The sequence below is a fragment of the Pelecanus crispus genome, chromosome 17, assembly GCF_030463565.1.
Source record: "Pelecanus crispus isolate bPelCri1 chromosome 17, bPelCri1.pri, whole genome shotgun sequence".
NCBI classification, from domain to species: Eukaryota; Metazoa; Chordata; class Aves; order Pelecaniformes; family Pelecanidae; genus Pelecanus; species Pelecanus crispus.
The window spans coordinates 4221927-4242489 of record NC_134659.1 but is presented as its reverse complement, the minus strand read 5'-3'; the positions used below and the strand labels follow the sequence as shown (position 1 = coordinate 4242489).

The following is a 20563-nucleotide window of genomic DNA, read 5'->3' as shown; positions in this document are numbered from 1 at the left end:
AATCATTCCCTAGACTGAAGGCTAAGAGATAACTAGATAACTAATCCACGGCAAACTGATGTTACAGGACAAGAAGCAAACACTACAGCTGCACTGAGCACTCTGGATCTTAACGCTCACCCAGCTCTAGGAAGCTGCCGAGACAGACCCAGGTGCTCACCAAACTGCAAGTGCAAATGGCTAGCGGTCCAAATCCTGCAGTACTTCTTATGCAGATAATTTCTTACACCATCCTTGTTTCTCCCAGCAAACAGATTTTTGAAGGGAGACTTCAGAAAACAGTGACCTTTAACAACTGAACCTCTGAGATACAAACAAAATCTATTGCCCAATTCTTCCTCTGTTGGATACAAGGAACTCCCTCTCTCTTCCACAAGATCCATCTGTATGTGCTAAGATGAGAGTGTCCTTGGTGGCTGCAATGAAAATGAATCCCCCATTCAAAATCAACCAAGAAAATACAACTAGTCAAGAGCAACCAGTGTAAAGCCACGCACCATGCGGCAAGCCTGCACTCTGGCTCCAACCAGGAGAACAAGAGTTTCACTGGAAAGACGTGGAAGAAGGTAGTAGGAGCTTTGCACATTACCGTATCTTTGGCAGATGGCTGTTCCAGCCTTGTTCATGTTTCCGAATAAGACTGTGTCTCCTCACCTTGCTCCCCTTCAGCGGCATCTGTGGTGACACAACGCTTTAGAAATCCACCACAGCACTCGAGGCTATTCTCCCTCCCCTCGCACTGGACTTCCCAATCCATAACTGGAGGAAAATACATTGGAGGAATAGCAGAGCAACCCGAATCTTTAGAGGAGTGATGCCTCCTCTAATACCAAGCCCTGGAGAGCCCATTTAGAAGGTAAGAGCCTCAACAAAGCTAGAAGCCAGGACAATAAAGGTGAACGAATACAAGGCGGGAGAGTAGAATCCAGCTGACGATGCTAACACTTGCTCTGCATTCAAAAAACAGAAAAAAATAGCCTCTAAGCGTATACTTTATCACAGGAGAACTGAATTAAAACTTAATACTCTATGAGAGAGAGATAGGAGATTCAAAATTAAAAGGACATGGCTTTTGTAAAGCTTTGCAACTACTACCAAGTGAATTACAGCTACAGAAAGAGAGCTTCCTCTTGGCACAAGACCAATACACTTGCTTGGTTGCTCTAGGCAGAGCTACTGTACATCAAGAGTTAACAAAAAGGTATTTTAAAATGCTAACCATATAGGACAGCTCTGGAACTTTAATAAACCTGCTTCTTACTAATATGGGTGTGTATTTGTGTGTACTTCGTGTACAAGGGGAAGGGAAATAAGCCCTCCACGTTATCCTACAAGTCCCAGAGTCCTTCTCTCCAACTTTGATACTGAGACCTGGTCTTCAGCATGGTTTCCAACGACACGCGGGACAACTAACAGCAACACCCAAACCAAAAGGAAAAAATAAAAAAAGAAATAAGAGAAGATTAAAAAGTTGGTAACTAAAACCAGCAGATGATATTAAAAATGCAGAGCTGGGTGCAGACCCAACCTGTCATTAAAAAATGTCTGACAAAAAGAAGTTACTGCACAAACCCCAGAAGATGCTAAGCAAATTCCCATTCGGTAGCAAGCAAAACATGACAGTTCCATAAAAATGCACGCTGTCCCTAATTTAAAAAAATATGAACAAGAAACAAACAGAAATTAAACATTTTCTCAAACTACAACCGCTCTGTAGGCAATTTTTTTTTTTTAAAAGATGGCTTTTTCATTTTAATTTTTTAAACTTCTTTTTAAGCTACCTAATTATATGTGAGAATGATTAAAAAAAAAAAAAACCCATGGTGTTGGTATATTTTTCTCTCTCATAGCATTAAACACCACTCCTGAAATCCAGAATTCACACATGCATACTTAGATTTCATATTTTCCTCTGGAAACAGCTATAGTCTTAAGTTACTGGGTTTTTGTTTTTTCTTCTTTATGCAGAACATGGAGGCAGAGAAGGGGGGTCCACGTTGTGTCTGTCTGCCATATGAATCCCCCTCCCTTCCCCCAAAAGTCAGTTCTTTGTTAAATTCTCCTCTTGTCGATACCCGTTTTGTGTTTTTGTGTTTTAAGACTGTCCGAAGGGATAAGGACCGTGGAAACCCTGAAAGAAAGTTGGAGACAAAATCAATTTCAATAGGCAAGAAATAAAATTGATCAGTGTACGCCTACAAATACTGACCATCCCATCCCAGTACTTCTAAGCCGAATGCAACCCTTTACCCACCAATACGACCTTTGTTGTCCAGCCTTATGAAACACTCTTAAAAGCCAGGTTTTGCTGGTTTTGTAGCTGGTTTCCCCAGAGATGTCAGATACTGTCTACTTACCTCTTTCAGGTGCTATTTAGGCCAGGTAATGGCCAGGTGTTACTGGGCCACAAAGTAACTTGTGGTTATTTCCTACACCAGAGAAAAAAATCCCCTATAGATGCTACAATACCTGCGAGGCCAAGCAACTGCCGTTTCACAAGTCTATTCTAAAGATTACAGCGAACAGTTAAGTAAGAGGCTGTAACTGGTAGAAGAGTCTGTCTAAGAAAAAAAGAAAAACAGGATTTGGAAATCCACGTTCCCACAACTGCCACGTTTGCGCTCTCAAGATAACAATATACATTTTCCTCAAGTGAAAATCAACCACAACATTTAACAAAAAAAAAAAACCCAAAAAACAAACCAAGAAAACCCCAAAACCAAACCAAAATGCTTACTACAGAATCCATTTTCCCTCCTTTACATCCTGAAGCGAGTCGCCTAAATGACAGATGTAGTAACAAGTCTCAAATTAACAGGAACTCCTTTCTGTAATTTCTATTGTTCAAATCAACTATCCAGGGCTTCATCCAGAAGCAAAAGAAAGCGACCAACAGGCAGGCAAGGGATCTCTCGAGTCACAGGGTATAAAGTTTGTCATAATGATGATGATACAAACCACACACAAAATCCTCCTGTAAGCTCCAGACACATACTTGGGTCAGAAGTGAGACAAGGAGAAAAGCTCATTATACTTCATTGTCAAATTGGAACACCATTATGCAAATGCTTTTTTAAACACAGTCCAGCTTCTTTCCAACATGCTGATGAGTCAGACAGCCAAGAGCCCAATTAGCACAAAGCCATTCTCAGTCCTTAAGCGAAGCTCTAACTTCAGTTTTCACAGTTTTGCCTTTAACAGGGCAAATCTCAAAGGAAACACCGTTTCCTGCATGTTCTCCTACAACTCTGTAACAACCTCGCTGCATGAGCCACAGAGCCACGAAGCAATGAGTCTTTAACGTGACTCATAAAGGAAGTACCAACTTCATTAGCTTAAGCCCAGTTGCACAACCCCAAGTTCAAGAGCTCTATTGTATATCTACGTTCTAAAGGGAGTGCTACAAGAAGCCTATAATCTTGCTACAGCTGCTGAGAAAAAGTTAATTCTTTAGGATGTATCAGGTGGCAAAATACAAGACAACGGTAAAACGAAGCATCTATCAGCGGCTCTCAAAATTCAACCAAGAGAGAAGGATTAGCAGACAACTGAACAGGACATCTCACGAACTGCGTGGGAAGCATGGAAGACTGGAAACTTGGAAATTGCTGTTTGCAAACAGAAATACATGCAAGCGATGGAGAAACAAACACACTTTTACCCTAGGAATATGGTGCACTCCCCGTTTGTAAAGCAAGCTTTTCAAAAGATAACACCCAGCAGATTCCACCACAACAGTTCACCTCAGAAAGGAGAAGCTCCCACCAAAATCAAGAGACTGAGATATTCAACATTTCCAAAATATACAGTCACTGAAACAGCAGGAAGGGGAAGAGCAGAAGAGAAATGATAAAATAATCTGAATAGGTGCACAAAAAACCCTCAAAGGACAAGGAAGGAAAACAATGTTATAAGCAAGATCCTAAGCAGTCTCACCTCAAAGGGGTTAAGCTAGCGTACGTATGATCGCTCTACAGAAGAAAAACAGGATTTGTTGCCGATTACTGGTACAGACCCATTTGCCAGAATTTGCTTCATCTTTTAGTTACCTGCACATAAGGTTTTGTTTGCAGATACTGACTGGCAATTGCTCACAAGCCTCCTGAGAGTGGTTTGAGCATCAGCTGCTCCCAGCTGCCTGCTCCCCCGGCCGGGGGCTACGGCCCGCACAGCGGAGCCAGCGTTGTACCCTTTATGTATTTCATAGTTTATGTCACAGGCAAAACCTTGTTGATTTAATTCATGCACACCCATAAGCCAAGACATCCGCATCACCCCATGACATGAAAGAATTAACACAGTTAATCAGTACACAGTCCCGAGTCCTCAGCTGAAGTCAGACATGAGAACAGATCATTAGTCTTTTTGTATGCAGAGAGAGACCCTGTGAAGAAGCTATTAACCTTGTTTTTCAGGGAAACCCTCTGGATCTTCAGATACTGTTTTCCATAGCATCTAATTTAAAGCTGCAGAATTATGCTAATCAAGTGTTAATTAAAACCAGAATTTAGCTCACCTTCAGAGCATCAGATTACTGCGTCTATACAGCTTTGTACCACTTGCTACGCTGCGCTTAACAGGCTGACGTCTCTAGATGAGCTTTGCTCACGAGCAGTTCCAAGAACAGCCCCAGAATCTGTGACCAAGGTTAGCTTCTCCTGAGGCAATGAATTTTACCAAGAAGAAAAAGTCCAAAATCTTTGCTTTTGGGATGGCCACTCTTCACTGCATTTCACTTACCCGTGAGATTTATTAGCATACATGAGAACTTACAAACTTAAAACTCACTTGTTTCTTTTCTTTAAGATCGAGTGTAGACTTGGTTTAACATCACACCCTGAGCAAGAAACTGTTACTCCCCTTTGTGAAATGAGAATACTTTCTTCTTCCTTAGTAAGATACAAGCTCTCTGCAGAGCAATTGTTTCTTATTACATTTATTCAACACGCACAGCGTAATGTCTTGATACCCAAAAACTTCAGTTGCTGCTGCAATGCAAATACGAAACTCCATTATATCACATTTTCAAGAATAATTATCCCTTGTATGCAATGTTTCACATCATAAACATGCAAAAATAATTCTGCATACAATTGCAGTTTTTCTGAGTTATTTCAGCTGAAGAATTATTCACGCTATTTTTGGTGAATTCCCTTCTATTCTCAAAATGAGATCACTGTCTTTATGAAAAGCTCAGCTGCAGCTTTGCAAACTTACTTTCAGTTCTTCCAATATCTTCCACAGAAGTAATTGCTAACTTGCTAGTGAAAGCATACTTGCTATTCATACAGATAAATATGTGAGAACAGAGGACCATGTTTTTTTCAAAAAAAGACTCTACATGAAAATTATTGGTATAAATTATCGTTTGACTTCTGTATCTAGAAGGGAATTGAGACATTTTGGAAAGTTAAAGGCCTTTGTAAATACTGAGCTCTTTAAATGAAGGCACCTGTGCTAGAAATAAAACGAAGATTAAGTTAATCTTTCATAAACCATCACAACACAGGCTTTCAAATAGCTATCTTTATTTCACCTTTGTGACTGAGTCAAGATCAATAAAAGGTACACTTCAAGAGAGACAGGAGTTTCTGATGCACAGCTGCAAAGCAATACAGGAGTCTCCCAGTGTACACTGACAGTAGCATCAGACAACGCCACAAGTCCCCGTTTCCTCATCACCTCCTGGGCCGCTCCTAGTCAGCGCTTCTCCAAACTACGCTGAGTTCTCTTGACTAACTTACATAAACTGAACACAAACAGAAGAACAAAGTATTGAGCACTTTTTTTGTTGTTTTTTTAATTCCATGCATGCTGTGCAAACATGGCGTGGCAGCTAAGACCACCAGGAAGTTAAGAACCTTCTCACAGTGCAGCCACTGGTAGGGCTGGTTCAGATGCACATAGCTGATGAAGTACATGAGGGCTGAGGTACATGATTAAGTTACCATGCAACAACGTAGCTCTTGTAACTTAATCAATGGCGTGCTTTTAGTCTGCAGAGATAAAAGAACAGGGAAACTCTGTTGGCCTGCAATGGAGCAAAGTTAAGCTAAAAATCAGATTATCTCACATTTCCCACAGTCCAAAAGCACACGGACTGTCGGTTTTCATGGATGAGCTAACATGCAGCATCCAAACACATTATTCTTTCACCAGATAAGCAAACCAGCTCATGCAACATCAGTTTAGCCTGCAGATGCTATGCAGCAGTGTGGCTGTCAAAGGGTAGCTATGGTAGGTTTGAGTCCAACGTTCTCCCGCTTTGTTCTAAATGAATTTTAACCATGTGGTAACTAGCCCAGTTTGAAGCCCAGATACCAGGATGGAAGGAGCCTCTCTTCTACATGGATGCAAACACTTCTGGGGCATCCTCCTTACCCACAAACATAGTTTGGTACCAAAAGAGTTTCCAGTGAAAAAATTTCTGTCTAAAGTTTATAGAGGTACTCCAAAAATACGCAAATTGGAGTGCCCCGGTTTGGAAGAAGCACGCATCTAGAAGCAGCAGCAGCTTCTAAACTCAGAGAGGGGAAGCCAGTTAAAGGCTCTAAGGACAGAGAGGTTTGCTTTCCCCTTGCATATCGAAAGCTGTCAAGTAGCATGGATCAGAGTTCAGCTCCACACAGAATGAAGATGGGGAGCAGAGATACAGCAGGAAAAAAGGTGTTAAGATTTTAATTTTGTGAACTCCAGATAGGTTTATTTCATTGGGCTTTTAAGAGTAGCATGAGTAACAAACAGAACAGATTAATACCAGACAAGCTGTAGAACGCCCTACGCAAATTGTTCCGTACGGGCAAATCTTTGCAGAACCAGAATTCTGCATGCAGTTTTCTGCATTACACAGAAAGCAGCGATTCCTCAATTCATATGGGCAACAGATTTAGATATATATCTATTTTTTTAAATATAGGTGACAAGTACAATCTGAATGTCAGTATATGGCTATCCACTTCAGATCTTTTTAGACATTTAAACCTGTACGTTTCTTCCTTAGTTAAGAAATTTAACTCTAATTCCCCAGGCACTGTAAGACTGCATCTTGTGCTTTTAATGTAAAAGACTGTCACAAGAGAGCAGCAGTGACCTCGACAGTGTTGCTATGAGACAGGAGCGAGTAAATAGAAGGAAGCTATATTAGCCTCATCTCTCTCGAGAATACAGAGAGAAAGCGATTGCCAAAGAGGAGATAAAATACCCATGCATGGGTATATCTGGACTCTAATACAGCTCATCCCTATCCTGAGATAAGCACCCTATCCTGCACTTAAGCACATCTTTAATTCTAAGAGCATGCAAAAACTCCACTGGGAATAGGTATCACAACAACATGCTTAAAGCAATGCCCTGAACAGAGACCCTGATCTACAACCTTCCAGCAGTTTATTCGATAAGGTGAGCAGGGTGGACCCAGGGAAGGCATACACTGCAGCAGGAGTAAAGATCACAATCGGTTTCTTTCAATCATATCACAGGTTTCATCTTACCTGCTTATAGGGAATTCAGCATCTTGTTTCATTTGTTTTGGTTTTTTCCTAGGAAAGTTTGTTTCACTGAGCAGAGCACCCAAACCATGTACTCTATGCTGCTGTATAGAAGCATTTTGAATGTTTCCACGTGTGAAACATTGATCTACTTGTCTAATCCAGCAGCAGATGGCACGTCAGTCTCACTGAGATCCTGACTCCAATGGGGAATTTTAGGGGACAAGTCACACCTGCTCAGTTGCACCAGAGGGAGAACTAATACAGACAAGGTCTGGCAACTTCTACTATGTTTTACAGATGCAGATGCCAGAAACTGCTGGTTTTATCTCAAAGATTTCCTGGTCTCATGCAACTGCATGACCGGGGTTCTCCATGGTCTCTTGGCAGAGAGGAAGCCTCCACAGTGATCTGAGAAATATTTAAGGGCTTATATTAATTCTAAATATGGGACGTAGGCCCTTTTGAACACCTTAACTAGACCTTACCCATGCCCTCTGCTATATCTCACCAAACGGTGTGTCAAACGTGACCAGGGATGCACTCCATTCTCTGGGTACATGAAAGCAGACAAAAATATTAGAGGTCCTGCCCAAGATAAATAAAATCCAGGAATCCTAACGTGCAACTGTGTAACCAACCCACAGTACTCTTTTGTCTGCTCCTAGAACTTGAAATAAAGCCTTTCACATCAATATTCAATCACAAGACAACAGCTCCAAACGTAGCAGTTTTCTTTCCCCCTCTCAAGCAGCAGAGTACAGGTCAAGTCCCCGGGGAAGTGAGGAAGATGGGCCAGATAAAGCTTTTCCTAACAGGTACTGGAACACCATCTGCTGATCAGGTGGTTTAATACTTCTGACATCACCTTCAATAAGCCCTTTTCCACTTAAGCAGTATCCCCAGCTGGGATACACATTACCCCTTTTAGAAAAAAAAATAAAAAATAAAAAAGTCGTCTTTTCCAGATTGCAGGAAGGCGGCATGCAACAGTGCTAGACCTAAACCAGGGAAGGTGAGCATGTTCACCTGGTGATTTTAAACCAGACTATCTAGGACGTCAAACCTAGACGAACTTGTTCACTACAGAAAGAGTATTGTACCAATGTGAATATTAAGTCTGTGGCAGAATGCCTCCTGCCCTGGACAGGAAGGGCAAGGCTGGAACAGGACTCTGACCTTCCGACCTACCTTAATAATGGCCTCCAAAGGAAAAGCTAAGTTGTTTTATTATGTCACAAATAGAAACACTGTAGCAGAGACAAAAAACCACCCTCAAAAAAATCAATAAACTTTCACATACCCCACCCCATCTCCAAAAAAGGACCATAAAGTTATCCCTTCTGAAGCAAGCAAGAAACAATTTCTGCTTTTACCTCAGATAATCCACCTCAAACCCACCCAAGAATATTCTGGAAATACAAAAATGAAACAAAAATACCCCAAACCAAACCAACAACAACAACAAAAAAAAAAAGTGTGGGGGAGAAAGGCCATCTACCCTACATCTGAGGTTAGATTATAATGGCTCACATCTCATAAGAGTACTGATCGTGAACTTTGGGTTACTAGCTAAACCAGCTTACTTAAATTTAGTGAAATCCTCTCTGGTAGTGCTTCACTCTCCTTTTGGCTTTTCTTTTCCACAGTATAGCTGACCTTTGCTATGTCCTCCGCACCTCCAATAGGTATCGGTTTCTTACCCCTACATTCTTAGAAAAGACAAAGCATCTACTCCTCAGCCAAGAGAGTCTGTCGGTACACTTTGCCTCCTGGTGCCCACACCACTCTCCTCTCACTAGGAAGGGTAAGGATATATACCACAGGGAGAGACCTAGTGAAAACTGAAGGCCACACTACTGCCAAAACCCCACATCCAGAATTTCTACAGAGGAACTTTCTCAGAAGTGTATGTATTAGCAGTTCCACATCTATCCACCTGCAAGTGCAAATCAACTACGAAGCAATTGCCAAGCTCTGCACTCAGAAAATAGGCAAGGGGAAAAAAAAAGCTACCTCCAGCCTAAAGCTGACCACCAAAAGTGGAATCGTGTTTTCCCACCTAAATTAAACCTAGTATTTTAGCTATGAAAGGCTTAGGTAAGTCCACTATCTCACCAAAGCTGTACGTAGTAACTGATTTTTATTTTTCATCAACTGATACGCAGAGCTGTTACCAGTCTTTGCTGGGATACGTACAACAGACAGCCGCAGAGCGGTACTCCACACCTGAGATAAAGTTTATGCAGAGAAGCTATATCAGTATATAGACAGTCTCTGCAGTCAGACAGCGGCCTGGCTCTTCAGGGAACACCGCTACCACCAAGCAACCACTGCAAGGCAGCGACTTTCAGTCACTGCAAATTCAGGTTGTATTTAAACTGACAGGTGAAAGGCTTTATTCTTGAATAATTTCCTAAGCCATCCGTTTCACTTTTAGTGAGCAAGAATCTTGAAGCAGGAGCCAACACAGCTTATAGCGATTTATGTTTGGGGTGCAAAACACAAAAAGGGTGATTGGTAGTCTGTCACACAGTTAATCCCGCGCATGCCATCAGTAAAAAAATGCATAGCCCTGGTGCAAAGTAGGTCACTAAAATATGATCCACTGGTAGAGGACAGGCAGTTCATCCAGTTAGGAACTAAAGTGCTGTAGGTGAACTAACATTAGGGCTTTATTAAGTCATTCAGCAACCAAGTGTTATTGTCCTACACAGCCTGCTTAAAGTACAGTAAAGCATTTTTAAAGGATTTTAAAAATCAAACTAGTTTGACATACGACAGTACACACCTACACATACTGGCTGCATTAACAGGTGGATTCTGAATTGTAAATAATCCTGCAATTCATTTTTCACACACAAGCAAATAAAAACAGTCAAAATATCACTCAGACTCATATAGCATCCACCAAGCAAGCGTTTGAGAGAGATTTAAAGTAAAGGTAATTTAAAAGTCACCTACAATTATAAACAAGACAAGGACACAGACAGGAATAGTCCTTTGATTGACTGTTCCTGACTTGTAGCTTCTGGGATCAAAAAGTTGAGCTCTGTAGTCTCCCCACACCAGCTAAAAAGAAGTTATCTGGTTAATCTCAGGGTTTGGGGGTGTGGTTACTTTTTCTCTTTTCAAAATTATGTAAAACTCAGGAGCATATCTAGAGAGATATTTTGACTTATTTGCACACGCAACCGGAGTGGGCTCCAGCCACTAATAGTTACAGCACCCAGACAAGATTATATAAATTTTAAGAAGGACTTGAAGCAAAAACAAAAAGGTGGATCTGGTAGAGTCTATCAGAGGCAAAAAATATTTTAATATAACATGAGGAGTTGGCAGAGTCAGACAGTCAAATTCAAAACCTTCCTTAGCAGGTCTGGCAGAAGCAGAAGGGAAGGGCTTTGCAGTTTGTAACGAAGAACTATTACATACATCACAGTCTCATCACCTACCCATTCTCCTGTTCTCCCAGGGCACCTACCTTACTGTATGTCACTACCGACAAGTTGTTCGAGTGACTGCTGGGGGACAGATTTACAGAGTTTTGTGACAGTCCATTCTGATCTTGTTCGATTTGGTCAGGAGCAGGCCCCCATGTGTTTTTGCTGATTGTGCCTAGCTCGGAACCCCCAGGGTCTTTTAGGTTGTTTTCATCTGGTTGCCTGTTCTTCTGTGGAGAGGCGAATGGGTTAAAGTTTCCTTCTACCTTGCGATGCGGTTGCGTGTTGAACTCTGTTTCAAAGGATGACAGCTGCTGCGTTACACCTAGAAGTCCTCCAACTTCCACGCTGAGGATCACCCAGATGACATCTGTGGAAAAAGACAGACACTCGGGTTGTCACTAGATGGAGTTTATGAAGCAGGCGGCAGACGGAGAAAAACAGAACATGAACTCCATCCTTTACAATAGCAAGAAAAAAGACTGTTTGTTTAAAATACGTTTTTATGATGCATCAGAAGTACTGGTTAAACACTAATTTAGCGTCCAATCTTTCAAGAAAGCCAGGCAAGTTTTACTCCTACTGAACTTACATGAACCAGCTAAGAACATATAAAAAACAAACTGATATGACAACTTGAAGCTCCATACTTCAGATTACCAAGAGGATGCACTGAAAAAAGAAAACCTTAAGTGACTTTATCTAAGGCTACGCAGCAAGACTGAAATGAGAGCCAGGAGATATCACCGCCAATCTTCTACTCTGATGGTAAAGAAAAGGCAATGCTTTTTGTTTAGCTTTGAAAGGCTTGACTATTAATACAAAACAACAACAGGGTGACTTAGAAGGTAATTATGTTTATGACAATTCACTGCAAAGTATCTCCATTCCGGTTCCAAAACACTCACAGCAGGTGGATAAGATACCCAGGCTTGGGAGACCATTACACGAATTCGCAAACTACTGGTTAGAATAAGAAACATATTTACAGTTCTTACCTAATGCGTGTCTGTCTCTTGTACATAGATAAGATTGTTATTTTACTTACCATTTCATTTACACTTCATGCAAACATTATGGCCTATTTACATAAATACATTTCTTGGTATGTATCCAAACTCAGTTTTATTGCTCCCCCCCCCCCCCCCACCTCTCCATTAAGTGTGCTCCAGTTTTGTTTTGCTACACAGAGAGGGAGAATTAAAGAGAACAGCAGCAACACCTTATCTCCTCTCAGCAGACCTAATAACAGCACCTCATGTCACATGTAATTGTTTCCAGGTTTTCCGCAGCCAAGTGTTAACCTACAAGGGGCTCTTTCGTGCTGCCACTGGTGGCCTGGGGCAGGAGACAGCGGGCACTTTTGCTGTTCGGTTTTACCACCATCGCTTCTCAGGCGGCATTAATTCCCTGAAGCTCTCCTTCCAGTCCCTCCCCAGGTTTAACAGGGCTGGGCTCATTACTCCGCATTTTACGACCCAATTAAAGACTGTGGGATTTCAACCTTACAAAAATACGACTTGCTTAAGCACCCCCAGCACCCTGCCAGGGCTGTAACCCCCTTATCAACACCATTAAGGCTCCACCACAGCCCCGGCCTCCGCGCCCACCCCGCCGCCCGCTGCCCCCTCCCACGGCCGGGCCGCGCCGCGGCACCACGGCGCCCCCTGCCGCCCGGCCCCAGGCCCCACCAGGCCCCACCAGGCCCCACCAGGCCCCACCAGGCCCCACCAGGCCCCACCAGGCCCCACCAGGCCCCACCAGGCCCCACCAGGCCCCACCAGGCCCCAGAGCCATGCCGGGATGAAAAAAACCACGGGGCAACATCCCCGGCTGCTTGCCAGGCCCTCACACTGCCGTCGGGCCTAACCTCTGGGGGATAACTAGCATAAAAGCAATTGACTGTAATGCAGGGGAAATTGCAGTAACTTTGACTCAAAGCTCTGTAGCCAAAGGGATTTTAATTTGTAAATCGTTTTCTTTCAAAGTGTGCAACTTCAGGAAGTTTAGTAAAATCTTAAACTGTCAGCAGCCGGGAAAGCCTCGGTTTTATAAACACACAGGCCCGTGGCAGGCAGCGCAAGCTGAACAGGCCTTTCAACCTGCACAGAGGAATTCATACCCTTTCTTCAGAGACAACTGCCATCCACTTTTGATGCCAGTCGTACATTTACTGACAATTCTGCCAAAAAACCCCGTACTTCTGAGCAAAGAGTTATTTTTGACTTTGAGTGCTAACATCTCTCACTCAAACCCATGTAACTTGGGACACTCCCAACTGCCAAAACAGACACAAAGATGTTCTCAGTATAAACTGAAGATGGCTAAAAATGACTGAAAGACTCCAAATGAATGAAGATGTTGGTGGCTCAGGCTGAGGCACCAGGCAAAATATCAAAAAGTGGTTTTTAAACACAGAGAAATGTTTCACAGTAGATGCACCAAGTTACGCTATTAAAACCTGGGCCTTAACTAAACTTCTCAGATGAGGTTTTCGCCACTTAAATAGATTTTCTGCCTATATGTAGTTCATGATGTTCAGTGCTGGAAAACTGGGAAAGAACCCCGACAAGAACCAACTGGGAAGGAGTCTCCAGGAGAACTGTGCAAGTCCCTTTGTTTTTCAGAGCTTTCTGTAATCTGCAGTTTGTTCCAGTGTTTAGAAAACAGTTCTGTGCTGACCAAGACAACAAAGCAGCTCACTTGGTGTTTTCTCTATTCTATTTTCTATATTTAGTCTCAGAGCTGGCAGACCTCTACCTTCACCATTTGATTATCAGGAGAGCGCCTGCAAGGGGCCAGGAGCGTCCATTTTGTCTGCGGTGGGAATATCACGAAGAAGAGCCCAAAGTGGCGGAAAAGGGGTCACTCACCTCCGTAATAGAGTCCCGTGGCAGTGCACATTCGCCACTGTCCCTGATACATTCCTGCTGTGCTGGGGCTGCACATCTGAACACTGACGTCTGCGATCTCCTGGGGCTCCAGGGACCTGACCATCACCATGTTTACGTGGCCAAATTGGTCGCCCCCGACATACTTCAGACAAACCCCCGGGGGCCACGCCTCTGTCCCTGGGATTAAACAGAAGAAAGAATTACTGACAGTGCACCAGCGAAAGCTTTGTGTCTGTTCATGTAAGACTGGATGAAACATGCTTATTAAAACAGTTGTGCAATTGTTGAACAGTCAAAGGAATACCAAGATACACATAACACAGCCAGCAATGGATGCTGAAGAAGAGTACAGTTTTCAGACAAGGCTTAACTGGTCTATTTAGAGACCAGCAGGATGATTTATATTTCTCTTTGAATAATCTCTAGGTCTTCTTTACACAGAAGAATTCTCAAAGTCACAGCGTAACAGCTGCAAATAAAATCAACATAACCACCACGCACATGTATTTTACCAATGCTAGAGACAAAGATGAGCTCAGAGCCAGGTGGGGTTCCCCCCCCCCATTTCTTTCTGCCTCCCTACATGTTGCAAGGCTCAGGAGCTACATCAAAATAAATGTTATTAATACAAAGTGCTGGAAACATTTTCTTTCAGGGATTTGTTCTTTTTTAAGCCTGTTAGCAGTCTCAGGAGGAACTAATAGTTTGAACTATAATTGAAGAGCTAGTACTGTTTTCTAAATGGATTTATTTCCCTTCTTGCACCAACCCTTCTCTCAGCCTTGTGCAAAGGTGGAAAGGATTGTGAACATATGATTTATTTGTGGAGATCAGTGTTTAGACTGCAGATACTGGGACTGACAGCGTGACCGGACAATCTGTAGAGATACAGAAAACAGTTACCGCATGCAAGCACAGCCATCTCCGCCAAAGATAACAAGTTCTGGGGCAGACAAAAAGAAAAGTGCTTCCGAGACTGGTGAAAAATCAGTTTAGCAGAATTTTCTTTTGCTTCTTCCCCAGTAATGTGACATAACTCAGCCAATGACTTTGAGAATACCTTCTGCTTGGTTGAGGTCGACGGAAACAGCTAAGGAAAGCCTGAACCACCCAGAAGCCTGGAACCACTCTATGTCTCGTCGGAGACGAGAACAGCGGATGCTGATCTGACCTTAGGTTACCCCAAAGAGCATCCTTCACAACAGCTTGCCTGCTAATTTAATCCCTGTGGATACTTCAGTGAAGACATAGCAGGGACTGGTTTTCCGGTCAAGTCCTTATTTGTGGAATTCACAATCTAGCAGGGAAAGCATGGTGTGAACAAGTAACGTGGGATATTGGGAGTGGGGGATATATCACTACAGTTGGAAACAGTGCTGAGATAGGGAGGTCTTTGAAAGAGGAGCTGAGCGACTAGCTGACCTCAGACTATGGCGCGTGGGAGTCGAGTATGAAGTCTCATCTGAAAAGGTTGGCAGCCCAGCAACATGGTTCAGTTTAAATAATTTATGTGATTTTTATCGGTTTTAATGGCTTTAGGCTTGCAAGGTGCCTAGAATGCTGCAGCTGATAAGCCCCATAAAATGAAATGATGATTATGTCATTCTATTGCAGTACACTCATCTCTCAGGAGATGATAAATTGTAGTAACTGTCCTGCAGAGCCAGCAGCAGCTGGGGGTAGGGTGGGAAGAGGAAATAAGTCTGTTAAATCCTGCTGCTCTTTCAGCAATGGTTGTACTATACAAACTGGTCTTTTGGCAGACAAGCCAAGCACTGTCCTGGAAGGTATCAGAGCAGGGTATTGGGTTTTAATACCACATATGAAAACCTGACTGAACCTAGCATACTGCTTGCACGCTTAAAACTGACAATCTCTCGGAGCTCTGCTTGTCATACTCGTCAAGACACTAAACGCTTCAGTGACACATGCCTCAGGTATTTTGTGTTCTAGAAGTGAAGTCATTTAATCAAGGGTTCCTGTAGAGCTGTTAAAAACCTTGGCTTTGCTTCAGTTATCTACCTAACAAGCAGATATTATCTGGAAACACTATAGTCCTTTGATATTATACCTTAATTAAACCATGAAATGGTTTTCAAATGCTATGGTCCTCCTTAAACTGCACAGTTGTTAACACAGTATGTGAAGCTGCATTTAACCAAAACATGCCTCAACAGCATGGTTTTAACGAGATCTGGCCTCCAGCACCACTGTTAGGGTACAGATGTACTTTTTAAGAAGTCAGGCTTTAACCCACGCAGAAACCAAAACAAATGTTGGCCTTACCAGGACCTCATAAGTCAAGATTAACTCCCTTTCCTCATTTTAGAAGACCCAAGTATTTCAGAAGGTCAAACAGTCCAAGAACAATGAAACACTGCTTGAACTAGGATGTTAAATAAAGGCTGAATTTGCATGCAGGAAAGACTACATCAGAGGAGCAAGAGAGGAAGGAGTCTGAAAGGAGTGAGATAGGGGTGTAGTCATAACACACGCAAATCAAGGTACTAATAGTGGAGAAACAAGATCTGTCAAACTTACTACATTTGTAAGACTTGTATTTGAGACACAGTTATAAAAAATTGCCAATTTTTCACACTACTGGAGTTTAAGCAAGCTATACGTGTCACCTTTCCATTGTAGTAAGTCAAACAGAGGCAGAAAAAGTAAACTGAATTAATTAAGCCCTTTCTCTAGAAGACGGTCTCAATAAATTAGTGTTCTTAAACATACACACCCCCCTTCTCACCTCTTCCATCCTGATGACATACTCCTAGATTTTCAGTATGGTTTTAGTCTGTTATACTTCGATATTCAGCACAAATCTGTGCAGCACTCAAGTACTGCGGTTATTTACAAGGAGAAATACGAATACAGCTGAACTTTACTCATGATGATTCATGATATTCTACCTTGTTGTGCTATCATTCTTCTTCACAAAAGTGCAAACAGGTCAATTAAATTCAGACACACAGCTTAAACATTCGTGCAACATCCTGTCATTGCAACACCTGAAGACAAGGTATTCCGCTTTGCATCCATGGATCTCGTTTTTCTCTGACTGCATCCCCACAGATCAAGCACTGGGAATGTATTTTGCCTAGTCTCACTTCCTGGAATCCAGTCACTGTTTTGACTTATTTCATACTGGAATGTGGTCTCTCCAGCCTTGCATCCTCTCAGAGGATGAAAAAGCAATTCTGTCAAAAGCGTATTAAAAAGTAAAGGGTACCTGCCATGTTACCCTTGCACAGCTACCTCTTCTCAGAGTTAGAGCATTGCATCACTGCCTCCCCAGAGAACGCAGCCCTATAGAGCGCCGAATGACCACACGACAGGGAGATTCAGAGAAATGGTGTGATGAAGGGCAGTGGTAGTATACAAGCTGGTCAGGAGCTAAAAGGCTTTGAGATTAAAAAGGATCCCTTCATTGACTTAAAAATGTATTCCACATGTGATGAGAAACATGACTAGCTACGGACTCTTAATCTATTTCCAGATGTAATACTTCCCTTAAAAACAAACAAACAAAAATCAAAACAAAAAGAACCCCAAACCCAGAACCTTGCACTTCAATTTCTTTTACCTGCCTCTTCCTACACAAGTTTCCTAGAGCTTTTGTTTGTGTGGTGGCACAAGGAACAAGACTGGGGAACTGACCGAGCTGCACATCTCGCCACAAAACATTTGTGCCGACATAAGAAGGGGAATACACATCGGTTGGCAGGCTACCTCCTTCAGTAACAGGGTGGCTCTACTCCAAGTTAAGGACACATGAACCCACTGCCTTAAGCCAGCATCTCTTCCATTAGATCTGCCATCCTATCACAGGATACACGCTACCTGGGGTTTGCTACAGTCTAAAAGCCTTACCTGTGTTTTGTATCCTCCACGTTTTTGTAAACTGGGTATCAGGAGGGATGGACTCTCCTTCACCTATGGTGACATCTTCAACAAACGACATGGAGGGTACATTGATATTTGGACTCTCGAAATCATAGTAGGCTCCAATGGCGGCTTGTAGATTCCTAGAAAGCAAAAATGCAGATTACAACCTAAAGTACAGGTGGCTCAGGTCCTTTTCACAGGTTTACAGATGTCATCCTAAACAGTTAAGCAAAAATACTATCCAGACTATATTAGCTCTGCCGCTCATGTTTTTTTAAAGCTTTTATCTCTATCACACATGGATTCTCCAAGATAACAGAGCTCAAAACACAGCATTTCACTTGCCAAGGACACTATTTCACACCACTTTTCTACTCTGCTTCTTATTTTCACTGGAAATCTTGGAACTTAAGAGTCTTGGAGACCTCTACCCCATTAGTGCTTTATGAAATCTGCTGAAAAGTTCAAGAGATACTGAGGGAAGTGCTACACAGCAGCATGTAAACAGGGCAGTTTCTTTATACCAGCCTTGTTTCCTGAGCTAATTTCAAAAGGACTGAACCTCTCCGTTTTACTCTGGCACAAAAGGTCCAAAGGAGCACAAGATGAACAAAACACAAAGAACACTCTTATGATAACTCTCACGGCCAAAGGGCATCAGTAGCTATGGATAATAGCTCAAGCCTTGCTGCTTTTGAAACGTATGGTCATGTATGAGCCACGAGTACTCTAAGACTATTTATTAATCATTAAAGTGCCTGCTCAGCTCTGGATAGTCACAACTCAAAGGAACTTATAAACCATCTGAGTCAAAAGTTCTAACTGAATAAAGACAAATGACAGTGGAAGTCTGATATATTAAGGACATTCAGAAAGCCGCAAATGCTATTGATTCCCAAGTCGTGGTGTAGCTGAAACTCACATGATAATTAATTTGAAAAGAGAAGCAGTCAAACAGGAAGAGGATTCATGAGTCTTAGCTGCCGTTCCACGATATACTATTAAGTTATTATGTAAGTGTTTGGCAAGTCATGTAATTCCTCTGTTTACGCATGTCTGTGAGGTTGTGGCCCTAATTTACATGTTGTGAGTAGGTGCTGTGACAATGGAGATGAGTAAAACCTCACCAAAAGCAATGGGCATAACAACTACTTTTTATTCATGATTACAAAAAAATCTGTGTTGCTTTTCTTGAGCAGGATAGGGAAAAAAAACCCACCAAACCCTTCAAGAACCAGGAACCACCCCCTAAAACAAAGCCACGCAGAAGGCTAGTCGGAAGCTGCACTATACAGGTACAGTGATATATTGAGAGTTTGTATTGTGTGGTGGAGTGTCATGTGTCTAAACCAAAGCCAGAAAGCCAAGGTGAAAGCAAGAGAAACATTTGCAGCATGACCCTGAGAAAGAGCAAACATAGGGCTTTCTGGACTGCTTGCCAGCTGGAAAGAGGCTCAAAACGGTGAGCAAAGAAACTGCCTCCTGTTCAATTCCTACAGTGTTCAAGGGGGAAGGAAAAAAAAAAAAATCAGACATTCTGGATAAAATCAGAACTGCATGGGAGAAGTATCACTGCTTTCTCCTCACAGAAAACAGAGGGGACCCGAAGCGTAGTAGCTAATAGCGCTGGAGCTCGGGTCAAAGCGGGTAATAGCAGTATTAGGCAGATCTGCAAGCCGCCCGCGATGGGGTTGAGTGGGAGAGGACCTAAACAACAGATGTATCAGTTTGGTAATCCATCGCGAATGACAGAAGATAATCACCGCAGGAGTTACTGACATCCTGCTAAGTCTCCCAGAGCACAGCCAGCGCGTTAGGAGGCACCGGAGGAATGTTCTGCACAACATGGCCACGGCGATCGATCGGCAAATTCAGCAAACCGAGGCTTACAGCGAGACCTTTCGCCATCAACACAGAATGGACTTTGATACGAAGGGGAGACGAAAGAGCCACCGTGTAAGATTTCCACGTTTAGAACAACGAATTTCAGGACCAGAAGCCATTATTCAGCTTGAGGCATTTTCTACTTAGGAGTGTCAGGGCTATATTTAATACGGCCAGCTCAGTCAAATGCTACAGGAAGGGTGCATGTCACATTAGCCAATAAATAGAGACAAATGCTCAGTTTTACGTCACCAACCGCCTGTTGCTTATACACTGCACAAGATTTACATAACTCGCAACAGGGCTGTGCCAAGAGACTCCTGTTCGCTCAACCAGCTAACGCTATGATCTAGAGTTTAGTTTTCACTACAATTCCTTCCTGTGTTATAGCAATCCAAGGCAAAAGGTATTCTAAGAGCTACACAAGACGGCAATACAGCTCCTTCTCTTCCTAATCCGCTACTACATAAAAACATTTTCAGACATACCACAACATCTTGTGAGTTATGATTCTGGAATCAGTAGTAATGACGTTTTATTGACATTGAAGGGGGAAAAAAAAAAGTTCCAAGGGGAACATTTCAACTGTAATTCTTTGTAAGGCAGCCTGCACTGTTTTTTTGTTTGCTTGGCTGCAAATACCCTTCAAAAGGTAGTGGGCTATTTGTGCACATAGGCCCCCTGCCAACTCTCTTCCCCTCCCTGGGTCATATTTCATTGCTTGCTTTGCCATTGGGAAACAACTCCAGTCCTCTGCAGCGTTTAGTTAAAAACTAACTAAAGAACACATGCTGAAAAACAGATTTGCCCCCTTTTTCCGATCAGATATGCACGAACCCACCTTCCTGCTCCCACCGCGTTGATCAACGTGCAGTGAGTTTTTGGGCTGAGCCCTTTTGCATGTTCAGATACATCTCGGCCTTCCCACTAGAGAATTAAAAAGCAGCTTCCAGAAACTAAAGAGAAA

General features: G+C 42.6%; 1 protein-coding gene across 6 annotated transcripts in view; it reads right to left on the bottom strand.

The window, feature by feature from the left end:
• Nucleotides 1-1628: 1628 nt before the first annotated feature.
• ILRUN (inflammation and lipid regulator with UBA-like and NBR1-like domains) overlaps nucleotides 1629-20563 on the bottom strand; it is a 30834-nt gene continuing 11899 nt past the window's right edge. For 2 of the 6 annotated variants that reach the window (XM_075722478.1, XM_075722481.1), the window contains exons 2-5: nucleotides 17698-17852; nucleotides 13804-14001; nucleotides 10972-11300; nucleotides 2042-5996 (exon numbers count right to left, since the gene is read on the bottom strand). In XM_075722478.1, the coding sequence (XP_075578593.1) occupies nucleotides 5940-5996; nucleotides 10972-11300; nucleotides 13804-14001; nucleotides 17698-17852 (739 nt within the window). In that variant the 3' untranslated portion in view covers nucleotides 2042-5939. Of the gene's footprint in view, nucleotides 5997-10971; nucleotides 11301-13803; nucleotides 14002-17697; nucleotides 17853-19491; nucleotides 19779-20563 lie in introns of those variants that run through there. The other 4 variants (XR_012831710.1, XM_075722480.1, XM_075722479.1 and 1 more) reach the window with 4 other exon arrangements.